The 21,049-nt window shown below is 53.4% G+C and overlaps 1 protein-coding gene across 2 annotated transcripts in view; it reads left to right on the top strand.

Annotated features, from left to right (window-relative positions):
- FBLN1 (fibulin 1) overlaps positions 1-21,049 on the top strand; it is a 102,925-nt gene that overhangs the window by 43,099 nt on the left and 38,777 nt on the right. For both annotated transcript variants that reach the window (XM_055329036.1, XM_055329037.1), the window contains exons 13-14: positions 503-634; positions 2,249-2,372. In XM_055329036.1, the coding sequence (XP_055185011.1) occupies positions 503-634; positions 2,249-2,372 (256 nt within the window). The remainder of the gene's footprint in view (positions 1-502; positions 635-2,248; positions 2,373-21,049) is intronic.

The raw sequence follows: 21,049 nt of genomic DNA, 5'->3' as shown, positions 1-21,049 counted from the left end.
AGGGCCAGCCGCACGCGTGACTCCGGACTCTGCTTGTCCTTGGCTGGGGCCATCCCTCCCTTGCTGTCTGAGGGCTGACTCCAGACCCACCAGGCTGTCTGAGGATTAAACCAGGAAAGCTTTGTATGGTGCCAGGTGCACCATAGGTGCTTCAGGGACACCTGCTATTGGGGTTCCTATCTTGTCCTGGCAGGTGTATTTTTTATTAGCACATGTGTCCTATGAGCTCTGCTGAAGCCCTGGGCCTTTCCCTCCCTCAGCCGCCAATCTGCCTCCTTCCCTACCTGTGCGTACTTCACACCAGGAACTTGCTGTATGACCCTAGGCGAGGCCCTTCCCCTCTCTGGCGTAAGGGCTTCCGAGGCCACCCAGCACTTTGAGGCTTCCCGTGTCCCAGGTGCCCCACTTGGCTACCCTCCCAAGCCCCGACCTGGCCCCCTGTTGGGAATGTAGCCCGGCCGGGGTCCACACAGGACACTAAGGGTGGGCTCTGCTGTCACAGACATTGATGAGTGCGCCCTGCCCACTGGTGGCCATATCTGCTCCTATCGCTGCATCAACATCCCTGGAAGCTTCCAGTGCAGCTGCCCTTCATCTGGATACAGGCTGGCCCCCAATGGCCGCAACTGCCAAGGTGAGCACTGTGGAACCCCTGGGGGGTTGCTGGGGCAACCCCCAGCCTGGGGGGTTGCACTTCCCTGACCCAGGGGCCACACCACAGACAGGGTGCAACTGGGAGGGGAAGGGGAGGCCTCTGCATCCCACATGTGTTCTGGGGCCCACACACCCCTGGTCTCCCAGACCTGGCACATCTGTCTCCAGCGGGTTCTGACTCCCCAGCCAGGCCCTCGGCAGCCCCCCAGGGACCAGGACAGGGGATGACAGCTTTTAGGGAGATGCCAGCCAAGGAGGAAGTGGGAACTTGGTGCCCAGAAGACCCCATTCCACAGCACGGAGCTGCTTGTTCAAACTTTCACACGCCCACTCGACAAGCCCTTGCTGGGAGCCAGGCCCTGCCGAGAGCTGGGGGCAGAGCAGGGCCCCGGCAGGGGATGGGTGCGTTCTGGTGGGCGGCAGCCCTGAGTCTCTGTAGTACTGAGCTCTGAGGCCATGAGGGCCCTACTGGGGCTGTGGGTTGGCTCCAGTGTGGGCTAAACGAGGGGGCCAGTGGCAGCCCCCTGTACCCCGCTCCCAGCACTCTAGGGGGGCATCCCGGGCCCTGTGACTGAGCCCTTCGATAAGCGAGAGGGGGTGCTGAGTAGATACTCATGTGGATGAAGGGCCTGGGACAGATCCGGGGACGGCCCCAGGAGCTCAGTCACGGAGGCTGGGTCTGTCGGCCCCTTCCTCACCAGCCCCCGACACAGGACCGTCGACCCAGAGGCTCCTGAGGGCCTGGGGTCTGCACTTGTCAACCCTGGTGGTGAAGCAGGGGACTTTGATCAAAGGCAGGCAGGAGCTGTGGCCCTTCCTGGGAGGGACCCACTCCGCTCGTCCACAGCGCTGGATGGAAGTCACTTTGTTTTCGCCTTTCTGGCGGAGGAGATGACTTTCTTGCTCCTGGCTGGCCTCCCTCACCACAGCCTGGGGTCCTGCCAAGCCCGGCAGAAACACATTCCTGAACCTCGGCCTTTGAGATTAGGAGTGTTGTTTTTGCCACCAGGATGAGGCATCTGGCATCACTTCACAGATGCTTCCCAGGCTGGGTGGCGTCCCCCAGACCCCAGCGTGGGGCTGCTCCCGCTGTCCTGGGTCCTCTCGGGACAGTGCCCCCAGCTTCCCCAACCCTGGGCCTGAGCACACCGTAGAATCCCGGTCCCCTCCCCTGTACTGCGAGACTGGTGGCTCCTGCTATGTCCCCACTGGGATGTGTCAAGTCCCACATGAGGGGAGGGTGTGCTGACTGGCACCAGCCCCCATGGGTTCAGCGCTCGACTCTGCCGCTTACAGAACGTGTGACCTTAGGAGAGTCACCGAACCTCTGTGGGCTCCTCCCTAAAATGAGACGATAATAGCATTGCCCATTGAAGCGTTAGGAGAAAGGACAGGACTCCTCGAAGTACTTCCAGGGCCGTTCTTGTCACCCTCATCCCACGAACTGTGAATAATAAGTGAAAACTCTATAAACACTGACAGATCCTGGGGGTGAAACAGCTGGTGCGGTCCTGCGGGTGGGAGGCTTCCCGTCTGCAGATGGGGATGCGCAGGCGGCCTCAGCCTTCACTGGGCGCCTCGGGGTCTCTCACAGACATCGACGAGTGTGTGACCGGCATCCACAATTGCTCCATCAACGAGACCTGCTTCAACATCCAGGGGGGCTTCCGCTGCCTGGCCTTCGAGTGCCCCAAGAACTACCGCCGCTCCGCAGACACGTAAGTGCCACGGGCCCCACCGCGGTCTGCCTGCGTCGGCCTTCCAGGGAAGGGGGCACGGCTCCGGGCCAGGGAGGGCGGTTCATGATCAGTGCCCTCCCCGGGGCAACTGGAGGACTCCGAGTCTCCAGCAGCCTGGCTGTAGAGCCACAGAGCGACGTCAAGGTGGGTGGGCCTGCCCTGTGCGTGGAAGGAGCCCTCAGGCCTCTGGTTGCCCAGGATGAGATGGGGCCGCGGGGCAGCGCTCTGGGCCTTGGCTTCCTCACCTGCAGGATGCAGGTGTCAGGACATGCTCTGACCCAGATGAGGGTGGTGCTGGTTCTGGGTGAGCTGACGTGGTTGCCGGGGCGTCGTCAGTAGGCCATCCCCCAGACCCCACCTCCTAGAAGCCGGATTCCGTTCACGTTCTGTGTCCCAAACCTGAAGCTGTGTGTTGTCATGTCACTGTAAGGTCCCTCCCTCCCAGGCCGCTGGGATGGCTGCCGGAGGGTCCAGGAAGCCCCTTCCTCAGGGCCTGGGGAGGACCCTCTGGTCTCACTCCAGGCCACCCTGCCCCTACGTTTATTCAGCGAGTTGTGCTTGGTGCCCGGTCAGTAGCTGCAGGAAGAGCTCTCCAGGGGGGCAGATTCCGGAGCACGGAGGGGTGAGCCCTCCCTCCGCCCCCTGGAAAGCTCCGAGCCAGCGAGGCTGACCGCCACTCGGCCTCTTGACCTGCAGTCTGCTGCTCCTGCCGGGGGTCAGGGCCTCCTTGGCTGGTGCCCCTGGCCTCGCCATCCGCTTCCTCTGCCTCGGGGGGTGGGGCCACCCTGGCCTGCGGTTCTGGCCGGGCCTCCGGCTTGCTGGATGCCAGAACGGGAGATGCTCTGAGAGCCCGTCTCCCCGGTGGCCCTTTGGGCCCTTCCCGGCGTTGGCGTGCACATCCTCGGGCCTCGCTGTCCCTGCGGGCCTGCTCTGCGTCCCTAGTGCGGGTGTGTCCGTCCGCCTGGAAAGCCCACAGCTCAGGTCCTCCCTGCGCCCAGTTAGGGAGGGGCCCCTCCATAGCTGGGTTTGCAGGTGTGCGGCCTTCCGGAGACCTCGTGGGTCACACAGAGGTCCGGAGGGCAGTGGGGACAGTCCTCTGACTGCTGGGAAAGTTGTGTCCTCAGTTTGAGGCTGGGCTGCTGTTCCGTGTTGTGACCCTGTGTCTGAGTCTGGGTTTGAGGGCTCTGGAAGACTGGCTGGCCCTGGTCGTGGACTTGTAACTCATGCACAGCCACGAGACCCACGTGGGAGGTGGCTGCCCTTGAGGCGTCTGCACACCCCCTGAGCCCAAGGGCTGAGGGTGGGCGCTGTGTGCCGAGGTCACAGCCCAGATCGGCAGACCCAGCTCCTCCCTGCGTCTTGGTGTGTGCCGTGGAAGGCTCTGCTTCTCAGTGCTGGAGAAAGTCATCTACTTGTTTGGGAACCGCGGGCATACCGTGTGCGGGAGCCCGGGCGCACAGTGGGCCCACAAAGGCCCCCCATCCCCTGCACTGAGCCCAGTAGGAGCACAGGCCAGAACAGCAGAGGCCCCCGGGTGCAGCAGGGCCCCCAGCTGGCCGGGGTGGGGGGCGTGGGGTGCCTGCAGTAGGCGATGCTAGAGAGAAGGGGAGGGAAGAGCTGAGTTAGGTGGGGGGGGGGGACATGGGGGGCAGGACTGAAGTAGGCCTGTGGACAGGGGAGGCGAAGGGCTTCCAGCCAGGATGCGAAGTGTTTCGGCAGGGAACCTGGACCCGCGTGGTGCTCACTAGGGGCTTGGTGCTCCAGGGCTCCATCTGTCCCCACCCCTGTCCCCAGGCCTGATATCGAGGGGACTCGTCACTTTCTGTGAGTCAGGACTGGGATTCAGGCTCGAGGGGGAGGATGAGGCTCCAAGCCACCCCTCCCAGGAAGCTGGCCAAGATTAATGCCCGGTCCTGCTCGCCAGCACCCCCCCCCCCCCCCCCCCCGGTGGTGAGAGCAGAGCAGAGAGCTGGGCGGAGTCTGCCCCAACTCCTGGTGCACCAGCCCCGCTGACTGTTCTGGAGCCGCGTGGGGATGCTGGGGCATCCTCCTGGGAAGATGCCAGCTTGGAGTCGGGTTCCCTTGGGTTTGCCTTCCCGGTCAGTCCATTCCTGGTCTCTTGACTTCTTAGGACCTCCACACTCCAGCTGCAAGGGGGGTGGTGACATCTCAGGGTCATGGGTGCTGAGCGGTGATGGTGGGGCAAAGCCCCCTCGTAACACTCACGCTGGGTTCTGCCCCGCTGGGGTGTGGGTAGACGGTTTTTATGGATGAAGGGAAGGTGGGTGATACCCCTGGTGTCCAGGTCCCGGCATGGCCTGAGAGGCTGCGTAGAAAGGGGAAGAACTGGAGCAGGGATTCCAGGTGGCTTGGCCACCCAGGGGCCCTCTGTCTGTCTGCAACACCTACTCGGTGAGGCCTTGAGGATTAGTGAGGATTAGTGGTAACGAGCTCCAGGCGTCCAGCCCAGCGCCAGCCAGCATGTAGTCGATGCTCAGAAAAAGTCGCAGTGAGGATGCTCACTAGCCACGCTGTTTCTCTGCCTCAGGGGCACCGCAAAGCCAACACGGAGGTTCCTTGGGGTGACTTTGCTGTTCTGGCTCTGCCACTTCTGACTGTGCGGCTAGTGGAGTGGTTGGGCCCTCAGGTGGGTGACGAGACGCAGGCTCCTGCAGGGCTGTGTGGTTGGGGCCGTCACTGCTGCACACACGAATCCATCTGGTTGCAGTCTTGTCCTTCGCTGCTCCCCGTGGGGCATCGTGGGCCAGCCAGGAGCCCAGCGTAGGAAGGGGGAGCTGGGCTGGAACCCCAAGTTGAGTGGCCGTAGGAGGGTCTTATCCCAGCTGCCCCCTCCTAGTGAGGGGACCACGGGAGCTCCTGGCCTAGTGTGAGCGTAGTGACAAGCCTCTGAACCAGCTTGGGCAGGATGCAGGCCAGAGCTCCAAGCAAGGACTGGCTAGTCCCAGGGCTGCTAACTGCTCAGGCTGGACTTTTTGTCTATTTTTATAGCTTTTTTTCCTCCTCAAAAATTCTCCTGAAGAATGTCTCATCTGACCTTCAGAAAGCAATTTGTAAAATTCTAAAGAGCTGTATTAGGAAAGACCCAGGAGCCGGCACTTCTGAGGTTAGTGTTTAGGGTGCCTTGAGAGGGAAGATTTAAAGCACGCGCACACACGCATTTGTGTACGCACATTCTCTCTCTCTCTCTGGGCCTCAGTCTTCTCTTTCTCTCCACACCGTCTCCTTCTGGGCAGTGTCCCTGGCAGCCAACTGGGCGGTAACTGGAGCATGACCCAGCAGGCTGGGCCACAGACCACAGGGCTGGGCCACGTCAATCCTCCAGGCTATTAAGATCCTGACCACACGATTCCCTCCGACCTGCAGGAGGAATGTCAGAGTGTTCCAGGGCCTGGGATGGGACTGAAAGCATCCTCTTTATCTGCTCAGCAGGCCCGAGCCCTGAGACTCATGGACTTGGAAGCCAGAGCGAGGCTGGGCAGCCTTGGTTGGCACAGCTCTGGGCCTGAGGGTGTAACGCGGGTGGACGGAGGGGTGGAGCCCCGCCTGGGCCTGTTCCTGGGGCGTCTCTCCAGAACGACGAGAGCATGGCAGTCAGGGAGGTGCCCCCAGGGAAGGCTGTAAGCATGAGACAGCTTGGGGATGGGTGGCCAGAGGGGCCGGGCCTCCCAGGAGCAGGGACAAGGCCTGGAGGACATTCTTTTTCTGGCGCGTGGCGGTTTTCAATAATTGCGTTTTCACAGAAATACAGTGTTCCGATCAAACGGGTTGAACAGAGAAATTGGGGCACGTTGTTGTCTTGTACGCGATGAGATGGAAACCAAGACGTGCGGTCCCGGGAACCTGGCACTTCTCTGAGCCCCAACGGCCCCTCCTCGGTCCACGCATACCGGCTAGCAAAGACTTTTATGTCTCGCACAGTAAGGCAGGCAGGTGGCTTGCCAGAGGCAGGAGTTGTGATTTCTGTGCTGTTTCAAGAAATTTTGGGTAAAGCAGGATAGGAGGGCTGCAGTTGGAACTGAGCAGGAGAATCGGGGCCGTACTTAACCGTGCACATCTTCTAAAGCATGTAGCAGGTGTCGAGCCCATGCCAGGTACTGGAGGTAAAGCCAAGGAGCCCTCACCCGGCCCCTGGGAAGGGAATGCTCTAAAAGGAAATGCCTAGTGTGGGAAAGAGCTTGGGGTGCTCTGGGTTAATGACTATACCCAGCACATGACGCACACCTCGCCTTCGCTCCCTCCACACACGCCGGGCTAATGCTTCTCCCCCAACACATCACAACCCTGTCCTTGGACGGGGTACAGGCCGCACAGGACTGGGAAAGCCGGTGTCACATGAAGGAGACTCTAGTGCCACCTGCTGGCCAGACCCACCAGGCCCTTCCTCGAGCAGCTGGGGTGTGGATGCACGCGCACGCGCAACCGGGCTTTCAAGTGAGGCCAACTTTGCGTCTGCCCCTCACTACAGACTCTGGAGTCATGGAGGTGTCCTCATTGAGCTTTGATCTTCCCGCCAGTAGAACAGGGGGACAAAGTGGGACAGTGACGTGAGCTAATGGAAGGAGAAACCCCGATGCACCCGGCATGAGGCCGGGCACCATCCCGCGGTGTCTCCCAAATCCCCTGGAACGCTCCCATTTGGCCTGGACCTAGGGTCTCTGGGGGTAGGCCGCCCCTCAGCAGCACCCTTCTGCTTACCTCCTGTCCTCTGTCCTCCCACTGCCCTCGGGGCCCCTGCCATGCATGACTCCTCACCCACCCTGGAGGCTCATCCACAGGGAGGACCATGGAGCTCGCTCCCAGGGCTCTGAGTGCTCCGAAGGTAACTGGCCACATAAACGAAATGGTTCCTACCAGTCCCAATAAAGAGCTGGAAGTAGGACATAGAAAGAGGCCACACGCACAGTAAACGCCGAGTGCAGGGGAGTCCGGGGGACCCAGCACGAGGCGTGGAAACTTAAAGAGCTGCAAGGGATGGAAGATAGGACGGGACGTGCTCCTGGCTAGAGCGTCCCAACAAGGTCAAAATGGCAGAACTTCCTGGGACGTGCTCCGCCAAGTCCCAGACGGCTCTGCACTTCGGCTCCACCTCCTAAGGCAGCTGCCGTCCGAGTGGGAAGGCCTGGCGTTCGGGAGGCACAAGATAGTTCGTGTCCCCGTCCTCTCGCAGGAGGTTACAAGCTGCCTGCATCTCCACTACAGGAAGTTAGGAGCTATCATCTCCTGTCCGAGGAAGTTAGGAGCTATCGCCAACCTGTCCCGGGAGGAAGTCAGAACCTCTTTCCACCGTGTCACAGGAAGTTAGAACCTCTTTCCGTCCTGTCACAGGAGGAAGTTAGAACCTCTTTCCACCTGTCACAGGAAGTTAGAACCTCTTTCCATCCTGTCACAGGAGGAAGTCAGAACCTCTTTCCACCCTGTCACAGGAGGAAGTCAGAACCTCTTTCCATCCTGTCACTGGAGGAAGTCAGAACCTCTTTCCACCCTGTCACAGGAGGAAGTCAGAACCTCTTTCCACCGTGTCACAGGAAGTTAGAACCTCTTTTTCCATCAGTCACAGGAAGTCAGAACCTCTTTCCACCCTGTCACAGGAGGAAGTCAGAACCTCTTTCCACCGTGTCACAGGAAGTTAGAACCTCTTTCCGTCCTGTCACAGGAGGAAGTTAGAACCTCTTTCCACCCTGTCACAGGAGGCAGTTAGAACCCTTTTCCACCTGTCACAGGAAGTTAGAACCTCTTTCCATCCTGTCACAGGAGGAAGTCAGAACCTCTTTCCACCCTGTTGCAGGAGGAAGTTAGAACCTCTTTCCACCGTGTCAGAGGAAGTTATAACCTCTTTTTCCACCCTGTCACAGAAGCAAGTTAGAACCTCTTTCCACCCTGTCACAGGAGGAAGTTAGAACCTCTTTCCGTCGTGTCACAGGAGGAAGTTAGAACCTCTTTCCGTCCTGTCACAGGAGGAAGTTAGAACCTCTTTCCGTCCTGTCACAGGAGGAAGTTAGAACCTCTTTCCGTCCTGTCACTGGAGGAAGTCAGAACCTCTTTCCACCCTGTCACAGGAAGTTAGAACCTCTTTTTCCACCCTGTCACAGGAGGAAGTTAGAACCTCTTTCCACCGTGTCACAGGAGGAAGTTAGAACCTCTTTCCGTCCTGTCACAGGAGGAAGATAGAACCTCTTTCCACCCTGTCACAGGAGGAAGTTAGAACCTCTTTCCACCCTGTTGTAGGAGGAAGTTAGAACCTCTTTCCACCTGTCACAGGAAGTTAGAACCTCTTTCCATCCTGTCACAGGAGGAAGTCAGAACCTCTTTCCATCCTGTCACTGGAGGAAGTCAGAACCTCTTTCCACCCTGTCACAGGAGGAAGTCAGAACCTCTTTCCACCGTGTCACAGGAAGTTAGAACCTCTTTTTCCATCAGTCACAGGAAGTCAGAACCTCTTTCCACCCTGTCACAGGAGGAAGTCAGAACCTCTTTCCACCGTGTCACAGGAAGTTAGAACCTCTTTTCACACTGTCACAGGAGGCAGTTAGAACCCTTTTCCACCGTGTCACAGGAAGTTAGAACCTCTTTCCGTCCTGTCACAGGAGGAAGTTAGAACCTCTTTCCACCGTGTCAGAGGAAGTTAGAAGCTCTTTCCACCTGTCACAGGAAGTTAGAACCTCTTTCCATCCTGTCACAGGAGGAAGTCAGAACCTCTTTCCACCCTGTTGCAGGAGGAAGTTAGAACCTCTTTCCACCGTGTCAGAGGAAGTTATAACCTCTTTTTCCACCCTGTCACAGAAGCAAGTTAGAACCTCTTTCCACCGTGTCACAGGAGGAAGTTAGAACCTCTTTCCGTCCTGTCACAGGAGGAAGTTAGAACCTCTTTCCACCCTGTCACAGGAGGAAGTTAGAACCTCTTTCCGTCCTGTCACAGGAGGAAGGTAGAACCTCTTTCCACCCTGTCACTGGAGGAAGTCAGAACCTCTTTCCACCGTGTCACAGGAAGTTAGAACCTCTTTTTCCACCCTGTCACAGGAGGAAGTTAGAACCTCTTTCCACCTGTCACAGGAAGTTAGAACCTCTTTCCACCCTGTCACTGGAGGAAGTCAGAACCTCTTTCCACCGTGTCACAGGAAGTTAGAACCTCTTTTTCCACCCTGTCACAGGAGGAAGTTAGAACCTCTTTCCACCGTGTCACAGGAGGAAGTTAGAACCTCTTTCCGTCCTGTCACAGGAGGAAGTTAGAACCTCTTTCCACCCTGTCACAGGAGGAAGTTAGAACCTCTTTCCACCCTGTTGTAGGAGGAAGTTAGAACCTCTTTCCACCTGTCACAGGAAGTTAGAACCTCTTTCCATCCTGTCACAGGAGGAAGTCAGAACCTCTTTCCACCCTGTCACAGGAGGAAGTTAGAACCTCTTTCCATCCTGTCACTGGAGGAAGTCAGAACCTCTTTCCACCCTGTCACTGGAGGAAGTCAGAACCTCTATCCACCGTGTCACAGGAAGTTAGAACCTCTTTTTCCATCAGTCACAGGAAGTCAGAACCTCTTTCCACCCTGTCACAGGAGGAAGTTAGAACCTTTTTCCACCTGTCACAAAAAGTTAGAACCTCTTTTTCCACCCTGTCACTGGAGAAGTCAGAACCTCTTTCCACCGTGTCACAGGAAGTTAGAACCTCTTTTTCCACCCTGTCAGAGGAGGAAGTTAGACCCTCTTCCACCGTGTCAGAGGAAGTCAGAACCTCTTTCCGTCCTGTCACAGGAGGAAGTCAGAACCTCTTTTCACCTGTCACAGGAGGAAGTCAGAACCTCTTTCCACTGTGTCAGAGGAAGTCAGAACCTCTTTCCACCTATCACAGGAAGTTAGAACCTCTTTCAGTCCTGTCACAGGAGGAAGTCAGAACCTCTTTCCACCCTGTCACAGGAGGAAGTCAGAACCTCTTTCCACCGTGTCACAGGAAGTTAGAACCTCTTTTTCCATCAGTCACAGGAAGTCAGAACCTCTTTCCACCTGTCACTGGAGGAAGTCAGAACCTCATTCCACCGTGTCACAGGAAGTTAGAACCTCTTTTTCCATCAGTCACAGGAAGTCAGAACCTCTTTCCACCCTGTCACAGGAGGAAGTTAGAACCTCTTTCCACCGTGTCACAGGAAGTTAGAACCTCTTTTTCCATCAGTCACAGGAAGTTAGAACCTCTTTCCACCCTGTCACCGGAGGAAGTCAGAACCTCTTTCCATCCTGTCACTGGAGGAAGTCAGAACCTCTTTCCGTCCTGTCACTGGAGGAAGTCAGAACCTCTTTCCACCCTGTCACTGGAGGAAGTCAGAACCTCTTTCCACCCTGTCACTGGAGGAAGTCAGAACCTCTTTCCACCGTGTCACAGGAAGTTAGAACCTCTTTTCACACTGTCACAGGAGGACGTTGGAACCTCTTTCCACCCTGTCACAGGAGGAAGTTAGAACCTCTTTCCGTCCTGTCACAGGAGGAAGTAGAACCTCTTTCTAACCTGTCACTGGAGGAAGTCAGAACCTCTTTCCACCCTGTCACTGGAGGAAGTCAGAACCTCTTTCCACCCTGTCACTGGAGGAAGTCAGAAACTCTTTCCACCGTGTCACAGGAAGTTAGAACCTCTTTTCACACTGTCACAGGAGGCAGTTAGAACCCTTTTCCACCGTGTCACAGGAAGTTAGAACCTCTTTCCGTCCTGTCACAGCAGGAAGTTAGAACCTCTTTCCACCGTGTCAGAGGAAGTTAGAAGCTCTTTCCACCTGTCACAGGAAGTTAGAACCTCTTTCCATCCTGTCACAGGAGGAAGTCAGAACCTCTTTCCACCCTGTTGCAGGAGGAAGTTAGAACCTCTTTCCACCGTGTCAGAGGAAGTTATAACCTCTTTTTCCACCCTGTCACAGAAGCAAGTTAGAACCTCTTTCCACCGTGTCACAGGAGGAAGTTAGAACCTCTTTCCGTCCTGTCACAGGAGGAAGTTAGAAACTCTTTCCACCCTGTCACAGGAGGAAGTTAGAACCTCTTTCCACCGTGTCAGAGGAAGTTAGAACCTCTTTCCACCTGTCGCAGGAAGTTAGAACCTCTTTTTCCACCCTGTCACAGGAGGAAGTCAGAATCTCTTTTTTCATCCTGTCACAGGAGGAAGTTAGAACCTCTTTCCACCCTGTCACAGGAGGAATCAGAACCTCTTTCCACCCCGTCACAGGAGGAAGTCAGAACCTCTTTCTACCCTGTCACAGGAGGAAGTTAGAACCTCTTTTTCCACCTGTCACAGAAAGTTAGAACCTCTTTTCCACCCTGTCACTGGAGGAAATCAGAACCTCTTTCCACCTATCACAGGAAGTTAGAACCTCTTTCCATCCTGTCACAGGAGGAAGTTAGAACCTCTTTTTCCACCCTGTCACTGGAGGAAGTCAGAACCTCTTTCCACTGTGTCAGAGGAAGTCAGAAACTCTTTCCACCGTGTCACAGGAAGTTAGAACCTCTTTCAGTCCTGTCACAGGAGGAAGTCAGAACCTCTTTCTACCCTGTCACAGGAGGAAGTTAGAAACTCTTTTTCGACCTGTCAGAGGAAGTTAGAACCTCTTTCCACCCTGTCACTGGAGGAAGTCAGAACCTCTTTCCGTCCTGTCACAGGAAGTTAGAACCTCTCTTTCCACCGTGTCACAGGAAGTTAGAACCTCTTTTTCCATCAGTCACAGGAAGACAAAACCTCTTTCCACCCTGTCACAGGAGGAAGTTAGAACCTCTTTCCGTCCTGTCACATGAGGAAGTTAGAACCTCTTTCTACCCTGTCACTGGAGGAAGTCAGAACCTCTTTCCACCGTGTCACTGGAGGAAGTCAGAACCTCTTTCCACCCTGTCACTGGAGGAAGTCAGAACCTCTTTCCGTCCTGTCACTGGAGGAAGTCAGAACCTTTTTCCACCCTGTCACTAGAGGAAGTCAGAACCTCTTTCCACCCTGTCACTGGAGGAAGTCAGAACCTCTTTCCACCGTGTCACAGGAAGTTAGAACCTCTTTTCACACTGTCACAGGAGGACGTTGGAACCTCTTTCCACCCTGTCACAGGAGGAAGTTAGAACCTCTTTCCGTCCTGTCACAGGAGGAAGTAGAACCTCTTTCCACCCTATCACTGGAGGAAGTCAGAACCTCTTTTCACACTGTCACAGGAGGCAGTTAGAACCCTTTTCCACCGTGTCACAGGAAGTTAGAACCTCTTTCCGTCCTGTCACAGCAGGAAGTTAGAACCTCTTTCCACCGTGTCAGAGGAAGTTAGAAGCTCTTTCCACCTGTCACAGGAAGTTAGAACCTCTTTCCATCCTGTCACAGGAGGAAGTCAGAACCTCTTTCCACCCTGTTGCAGGAGGAAGTTAGAACCTCTTTCCACCGTGTCACAGGAGGAAGTTAGAACCTCTTTCCGTCCTGTCACAGGAGGAAGTTAGAACCTCTTTCCACCCTGTCACAGGAGGAAGTTAGTACCTCTTTCCACTGTGTCATAGGAGGAAGTTAGAACCTCTCTCCGTCCTGTCACAGGAGGAAGTTAGAACCTCTTTCCACCCTGTCACAGGAGGAAGTCAGAATCTCTTTTTCCATCCTGTCACAGGAAGTCAGAACCTCTTTCCACCCTGTCACAGTAGGAAGTCAGAATCTCTTTTTCCATCCTGTCACAGGAAGTCAGAACCTCTTTCCACCCTGTCACAGGAGGAAGTCAAAACCTCTTTCCACCCTGTCACAGGAGGAAGTTAGAACCTCTTTCCACCGTGTCACAGGAGGAAGTCAGAACCTCTTTCTACCCTGTCACAGGAGGAAGTTAGAACCTCTTTTTCCACCTGTCACAGAAAGTTAGGACCTCTTTTTCCACCCTGTCACTGGAGGAAGTCAGAATCTCTTTTTTCATCCTGTCACAGGAGGAAGTTAGAACCTCTTTCCGTCCTGTCACAGGAGGAATCAGAACCTCTTTCCACCCTGTCACAGGAGGAAGTCAGAACCTCTTTCTACCCTGTCACAGGAGGAAGTTAGAACCTCTTTTTCCACCTGTCACAGAATGTTAGAACCTCTTTTCCACCCTGTCACTGGAGGAAATCAGAACCTCTTTCCACCGTGTCACAGGAAGTTAGAACCTCTTTCCGTCCTGTCACAGGAGGAAGTTAAAACCTCTTTCCACCATGTCAGAGGAAGTTAGAACCTCTTTCCACCATGTCAGAGGAAGTTAGAACCTCTTTCCACCGTGTCACAGGAAGTTAGAACCTCTTTCCACCCTGTCACCGGAGGAAGTCAGAACCTCTTTCCACTGTGTCACAGGAGGAAGTCAGAATCTCTTTCCACCCTGTCACAGGAGGAAGTTAGAACCTCTTTTTCCTCCTGTTACAGAAAGTTAGAACCTCTTTTCCACCCTGTCACTGGAGGAAATCAGAACCTCTTTCCACCTATCACAGGAAGTTAGAACCTCTTTCCATCCTGTCACAGGAGGAAGTTAGAACCTCTTTCCACCCTGTCACAGGAGGAAATCAGAACCTCTTTCCACCTATCACAGGAAGTTAGAACCTCTTTTTCCACCCTGTCAGAGGAGGAAGTTAGACCCTCTTCCACCGTGTCAGAGGAAGTCAGAACCTCTTTCCGTCCTGTCACAGGAGGAAGTCAGAACCTCTTTTCACCTGTCACAGGAGGAAGTCAGAACCTCTTTCCACTGTGTCAGAGGAAGTCAGAACCTCTTTCCACCTATCACAGGAAGTTAGAACCTCTTTCAGTCCTGTCACAGGAGGAAGTCAGAACCTCTTTCCACCCTGTCACAGGAGGAAGTCAGAACCTCTTTCCACCGTGTCACAGGAAGTTAGAACCTCTTTTTCCATCAGTCACAGGAAGTCAGAACCTCTTTCCACCTGTCACTGGAGGAAGTCAGAACCTCATTCCACCGTGTCACAGGAAGTTAGAACCTCTTTTTCCATCAGTCACAGGAAGTCAGAACCTCTTTCCACCCTGTCACAGGAGGAAGTTAGAACCTCTTTCCACCGTGTCACAGGAAGTTAGAACCTCTTTTTCCATCAGTCACAGGAAGTTAGAACCTCTTTCCACCCTGTCACCGGAGGAAGTCAGAACCTCTTTCCATCCTGTCACTGGAGGAAGTCAGAACCTCTTTCCGTCCTGTCACTGGAGGAAGTCAGAACCTCTTTCCACCCTGTCACTGGAGGAAGTCAGAACCTCTTTCCACCCTGTCACTGGAGGAAGTCAGAACCTCTTTCCACCGTGTCACAGGAAGTTAGAACCTCTTTTCACACTGTCACAGGAGGACGTTGGAACCTCTTTCCACCCTGTCACAGGAGGAAGTTAGAACCTCTTTCCGTCCTGTCACAGGAGGAAGTAGAACCTCTTTCTAACCTGTCACTGGAGGAAGTCAGAACCTCTTTCCACCCTGTCACTGGAGGAAGTCAGAACCTCTTTCCACCCTGTCACTGGAGGAAGTCAGAAACTCTTTCCACCGTGTCACAGGAAGTTAGAACCTCTTTTCACACTGTCACAGGAGGCAGTTAGAACCCTTTTCCACCGTGTCACAGGAAGTTAGAACCTCTTTCCGTCCTGTCACAGCAGGAAGTTAGAACCTCTTTCCACCGTGTCAGAGGAAGTTAGAAGCTCTTTCCACCTGTCACAGGAAGTTAGAACCTCTTTCCATCCTGTCACAGGAGGAAGTCAGAACCTCTTTCCACCCTGTTGCAGGAGGAAGTTAGAACCTCTTTCCACCGTGTCAGAGGAAGTTATAACCTCTTTTTCCACCCTGTCACAGAAGCAAGTTAGAACCTCTTTCCACCGTGTCACAGGAGGAAGTTAGAACCTCTTTCCGTCCTGTCACAGGAGGAAGTTAGAAACTCTTTCCACCCTGTCACAGGAGGAAGTTAGAACCTCTTTCCACCGTGTCAGAGGAAGTTAGAACCTCTTTCCACCTGTCGCAGGAAGTTAGAACCTCTTTTTCCACCCTGTCACAGGAGGAAGTCAGAATCTCTTTTTTCATCCTGTCACAGGAGGAAGTTAGAACCTCTTTCCACCCTGTCACAGGAGGAATCAGAACCTCTTTCCACCCTGTCACAGGAGGAAGTCAGAACCTCTTTCTACCCTGTCACAGGAGGAAGTTAGAACCTCTTTTTCCACCTGTCACAGAAAGTTAGAACCTCTTTTCCACCCTGTCACTGGAGGAAATCAGAACCTCTTTCCACCTATCACAGGAAGTTAGAACCTCTTTCCATCCTGTCACAGGAGGAAGTTAGAACCTCTTTTTCCACCCTGTCACTGGAGGAAGTCAGAACCTCTTTCCACTGTGTCAGAGGAAGTCAGAAACTCTTTCCACCGTGTCACAGGAAGTTAGAACCTCTTTCAGTCCTGTCACAGGAGGAAGTCAGAACCTCTTTCTACCCTGTCACAGGAGGAAGTTAGAAACTCTTTTTCGACCTGTCAGAGGAAGTTAGAACCTCTTTCCACCCTGTCACTGGAGGAAGTCAGAACCTCTTTCCGTCCTGTCACAGGAAGTTAGAACCTCTCTTTCCACCGTGTCACAGGAAGTTAGAACCTCTTTTTCCATCAGTCACAGGAAGACAAAACCTCTTTCCACCCTGTCACAGGAGGAAGTTAGAACCTCTTTCCGTCCTGTCACATGAGGAAGTTAGAACCTCTTTCTACCCTGTCACTGGAGGAAGTCAGAACCTCTTTCCACCGTGTCACTGGAGGAAGTCAGAACCTCTTTCCACCCTGTCACTGGAGGAAGTCAGAACCTCTTTCCGTCCTGTCACTGGAGGAAGTCAGAACCTTTTTCCACCCTGTCACTAGAGGAAGTCAGAACCTCTTTCCACCCTGTCACTGGAGGAAGTCAGAACCTCTTTCCACCGTGTCACAGGAAGTTAGAACCTCTTTTCACACTGTCACAGGAGGACGTTGGAACCTCTTTCCACCCTGTCACAGGAGGAAGTTAGAACCTCTTTCCGTCCTGTCACAGGAGGAAGTAGAACCTCTTTCCACCCTATCACTGGAGGAAGTCAGAACCTCTTTTCACACTGTCACAGGAGGCAGTTAGAACCCTTTTCCACCGTGTCACAGGAAGTTAGAACCTCTTTCCGTCCTGTCACAGCAGGAAGTTAGAACCTCTTTCCACCGTGTCAGAGGAAGTTAGAAGCTCTTTCCACCTGTCACAGGAAGTTAGAACCTCTTTCCATCCTGTCACAGGAGGAAGTCAGAACCTCTTTCCACCCTGTTGCAGGAGGAAGTTAGAACCTCTTTCCACCGTGTCACAGGAGGAAGTTAGAACCTCTTTCCGTCCTGTCACAGGAGGAAGTTAGAACCTCTTTCCACCCTGTCACAGGAGGAAGTTAGTACCTCTTTCCACTGTGTCATAGGAGGAAGTTAGAACCTCTCTCCGTCCTGTCACAGGAGGAAGTTAGAACCTCTTTCCACCCTGTCACAGGAGGAAGTCAGAATCTCTTTTTCCATCCTGTCACAGGAAGTCAGAACCTCTTTCCACCCTGTCACAGTAGGAAGTCAGAATCTCTTTTTCCATCCTGTCACAGGAAGTCAGAACCTCTTTCCACCCTGTCACAGGAGGAAGTCAAAACCTCTTTCCACCCTGTCACAGGAGGAAGTTAGAACCTCTTTCCACCGTGTCACAGGAGGAAGTCAGAACCTCTTTCTACCCTGTCACAGGAGGAAGTTAGAACCTCTTTTTCCACCTGTCACAGAAAGTTAGGACCTCTTTTTCCACCCTGTCACTGGAGGAAGTCAGAATCTCTTTTTTCATCCTGTCACAGGAGGAAGTTAGAACCTCTTTCCGTCCTGTCACAGGAGGAATCAGAACCTCTTTCCACCCTGTCACAGGAGGAAGTCAGAACCTCTTTCTACCCTGTCACAGGAGGAAGTTAGAACCTCTTTTTCCACCTGTCACAGAATGTTAGAACCTCTTTTCCACCCTGTCACTGGAGGAAATCAGAACCTCTTTCCACCGTGTCACAGGAAGTTAGAACCTCTTTCCGTCCTGTCACAGGAGGAAGTTAAAACCTCTTTCCACCATGTCAGAGGAAGTTAGAACCTCTTTCCACCATGTCAGAGGAAGTTAGAACCTCTTTCCACCGTGTCACAGGAAGTTAGAACCTCTTTCCACCCTGTCACCGGAGGAAGTCAGAACCTCTTTCCACTGTGTCACAGGAGGAAGTCAGAATCTCTTTCCACCCTGTCACAGGAGGAAGTTAGAACCTCTTTTTCCTCCTGTTACAGAAAGTTAGAACCTCTTTTCCACCCTGTCACTGGAGGAAATCAGAACCTCTTTCCACCTATCACAGGAAGTTAGAACCTCTTTCCATCCTGTCACAGGAGGAAGTTAGAACCTCTTTCCACCCTGTCACAGGAGGAAGTCAGAACCTCTTTCCACCATGTCACAGGAAGTTAGAACCTCTTTTTCCACCCTGTCACAGGAGGAAGTTAGACCCTCTTCCACCGTGTCACAGGAAGTTAGAACCTCTTTCCACCCTGTCACAGGAGGAAGTCAGAACCTCTTTCCACCCTGTCACTGGAGGAAGTCAGAACCTCTTTCCACCCTGTCACTGGAGGAAGTCAGAACCTCTTTCCACCCTGTCACAGGAGGAAGTTAGAACCTCTTTCCATCCTGTCACAGGAAGTCACAACCTCTTTCCACCCTGTCAGAGGAGAAAGTCAGAACCTCTTTCCACCGTGTCACAGGAAGTTAGAACCTCTTTCCACCATGTCAGAGGACGTTAGAACCTCTTTCCACCCTGTCACTGGAGGAAGTCAGAACCTCTTTCCACCCTGGTACTGGAGGAAGTCAGAACCTCTTTCCACCCTGTCACTCGAGGAAGTCAGAACCTCTTTCCGTCCTGTCACTGGAGGAAGTCAGAACCTCTTTTCACCGTGTCACAGGAAGTTAGAATCTCTTTTCACACTGTCACAGGAGGCAATTAGAACCCTTTTCCACCATGTCACAGGAAGTTAGAACCTCTTTCCGTCCTGTCACAGGAGGAAGTTAGAACCTCTTTCCACCGTGTCAGAGGAAGTTAGAAGCTCTTTCCACCTGTCACAGGAAGTTAGAACCACTTTCCATCCTGTCACAGGAGGAAGTCAGAACCTCTTTCCACCCTGCTGCAGGAGGAAGTTAGAACCTCTTTCCACCGTGTCAGAGGAAGTTAGAACCTCTTTTTCCACCCTGTCACAGGAGGAAGTTAGAACCTCTTTCCACCGTGTCACAGGAGGAAGTTAGAACCTCTTTCCGTCCTGTCACAGGAGGAAGTTAGAACCTCTTTCCACCCTGTCACAGGAGATAGTTAGAACCTCTTTCCACTGTGTCACAGGAGGAAGTTAGAACCTCTTTCCGTCCTGTCACAGGAGGAAGTTAGAACCTCTTTCCACCCTGTCACAGGAGTAAGTTAGAACCTCTTTCCACCCTGTTGTAGGAGGAAGTTAGAACCTCTTTCCACCTGTCACAGGAAGTTAGAACCTCTTTTTCCACCTGTCACAGGAGGAAGTTAGACCCTCTTCCACCGTGTCAGAGGAAGTTAGAACCTCTTTCCACCCTGTTGTAGGAGGAAGTTAAACCTCTTTCCACCGTGTCAGGGGATTTAGAACCTCTTTCCACCTGTCACAGGAAGTTAGAACCTCTTTTTCCACCCTGTCACAGGAGGAAGTTAGACCCTCTTCCACCGTGTCAGAGGAAGTCAGAACCTCTTTCCACCCTGTCACAGTAGAAAGTTAGAACCTCTTTCCACCGTATCACAGGAGGCAGTTAGAACCTCTTTCCCTCCTGTCACAGGAGAAAGTCAGAACCTCTTTCCACCGTGTCACAGTAAGTTAGAACCTCTTTCCGTCCTGTCACAGGAGGAAGTTAGAACCTCATTCTACCCTGTCACTGGAGGAAGTCAGAACCTCTTTCCACCCTGTCACTGGAGGAAGTTAGAACCTCTTTCCGTCCTGTCACAGGAGGAAGTTAGAACCTCTTTCTACCCTGTCACAGGAGGAAGTTAGAAACTCTTTTTCGACCTGTCAGAGGAAGTTAGAACCTCTTTCCACCCTGTCACAGGAGGAAGTCAGAACCTCTTTCCACCGTGTCACAAGAGGAAGTTAGAACCTCTTTCCACCCTGTCACTGGTGGAAGTCAGAACCTCTTTCCACCCTGGTACTGGAGGAAGTCAGAACCTCTTTCCACCCTGTCACAGGAGGAAGTCAGAACCTCTTTCCACCGTGTCACAGGAGGAAGTTAGAACCTCTTTCCACCCTGTCACTGGAGGAAGTCAGAACCTCTTTCCACCCTGGTACTGGAGGAAGTCAGAACCTCTTTCCACCCTGTCACTGGAGGAAGTCAGAACCTCTTTCCACCGTGTCACAGGAAGTTAGAACCTCTTTTCACACTGTCACAGGAGGCAGTTAGAACCTCTTTCCACCGTGTCAGAGGAAGTTAGAACCTCTTTCCATCCTGTCACAGGAGGAAGTCAGAACCTCTTTCCACCCTGTCGCAGGAGGAAGTTAGAACCTCTTTCCACCCTGTCACAGGAGGAAGTCAGAACCTCTTTCCACCGTGTCACAGGAAGTTAGAACCTCTTTTTCCATCAGTCACAGGAAGTCAGAACCTCTTTCCACCCTGTCACAGGAGGAAGTTAGAACCTCTTTCCACTGTGTCATAGGAAGTTAGAACCTTTCTTTCCACCTGTCACAGGAGGAAGTCAGAACCTCTTTCCACTGTGTCAGAGGAAGTCAGAACCTCTTTCCACCTATCACAGGAAGTTAGAACCTCTTTCAGTCCTGTCACAGGAGGAAGTCAGAACCTCTTTCCACCCTGTCACTGGAGGAAGTTAGAACCTCTTTCCGTCCTGTCACAGGAGGAAGTTAGAACCTCTCTCCGTCCTGTCACAGGAGGAAGTTAGAACCTCTTTCCACCCTGTCACAGGAGGAAGTTAGAACCTCTTTCCACCATAACAGAGGAAGTTAGAACCTCTTTCCACCCTGTCACAGGAGAAAGTTAGAACATCTTTCCACCCTGTCACAGAAGGAAGTCAGAACCTCTTTCCACCCTGTCACAGGAGGAAGTCATAACCTCTTTCCACCCTGTCACAGGAGGAAGTCAGAACCTCTTTCCACCCTATCACAGGAGGAAGTCAGAACCTCTTTTAACCGTATCACAGGAGGAAGTCAGAACCTCTTTCTGCCCTCTCACAGGAGGAAGTTAGAACCTCTTTCCACCGTGTCACAGGAAGTTAGAACCTCTTTTTCCACCCTGTGACAGGAGGAAGTTAGACCCTCTTCCACCGTGTCACAGGAAGTCAGAACCTCTTTCCACCCTGTCACTGGAGGAAGTCAGAACCTCTTTCCACCGTGTCACAGGAAGTTAGAACCTCTTTTCACACTGTCACAAGAGGCAGTTAGAACCCTTTTCCACCGTGTCACAGGAAGTTAGAACCTCTTTCCGTCCTGTCACAGGAGGAAGTTAGAACCTCTTTCCACCGTGTCAGAGGAAGTTAGAACCTCTTTTTCCACCCTGTCACAGGAGGAAGTTAGAACCTCTTTCCACCGTGTCACAGGAGGAAGTTAGAACCTCTTTCCACCCTGTTGTAGGAGAAAGTTAGAACCTCTTTCCACCGTGTCACAGGAGGCAGTTAGAACCTCTTTCCCT

Source organism: Nyctereutes procyonoides, unplaced genomic scaffold, assembly GCF_905146905.1.
Source record: "Nyctereutes procyonoides isolate TBG_1078 unplaced genomic scaffold, NYPRO_anot_genome, whole genome shotgun sequence".
Lineage (NCBI taxonomy): Eukaryota > Metazoa > Chordata > Mammalia > Carnivora > Canidae > Nyctereutes > Nyctereutes procyonoides.
The sequence above is the reverse complement of the archived record's forward strand: the minus strand, read 5'-3'. Positions and strand labels throughout refer to the sequence as shown.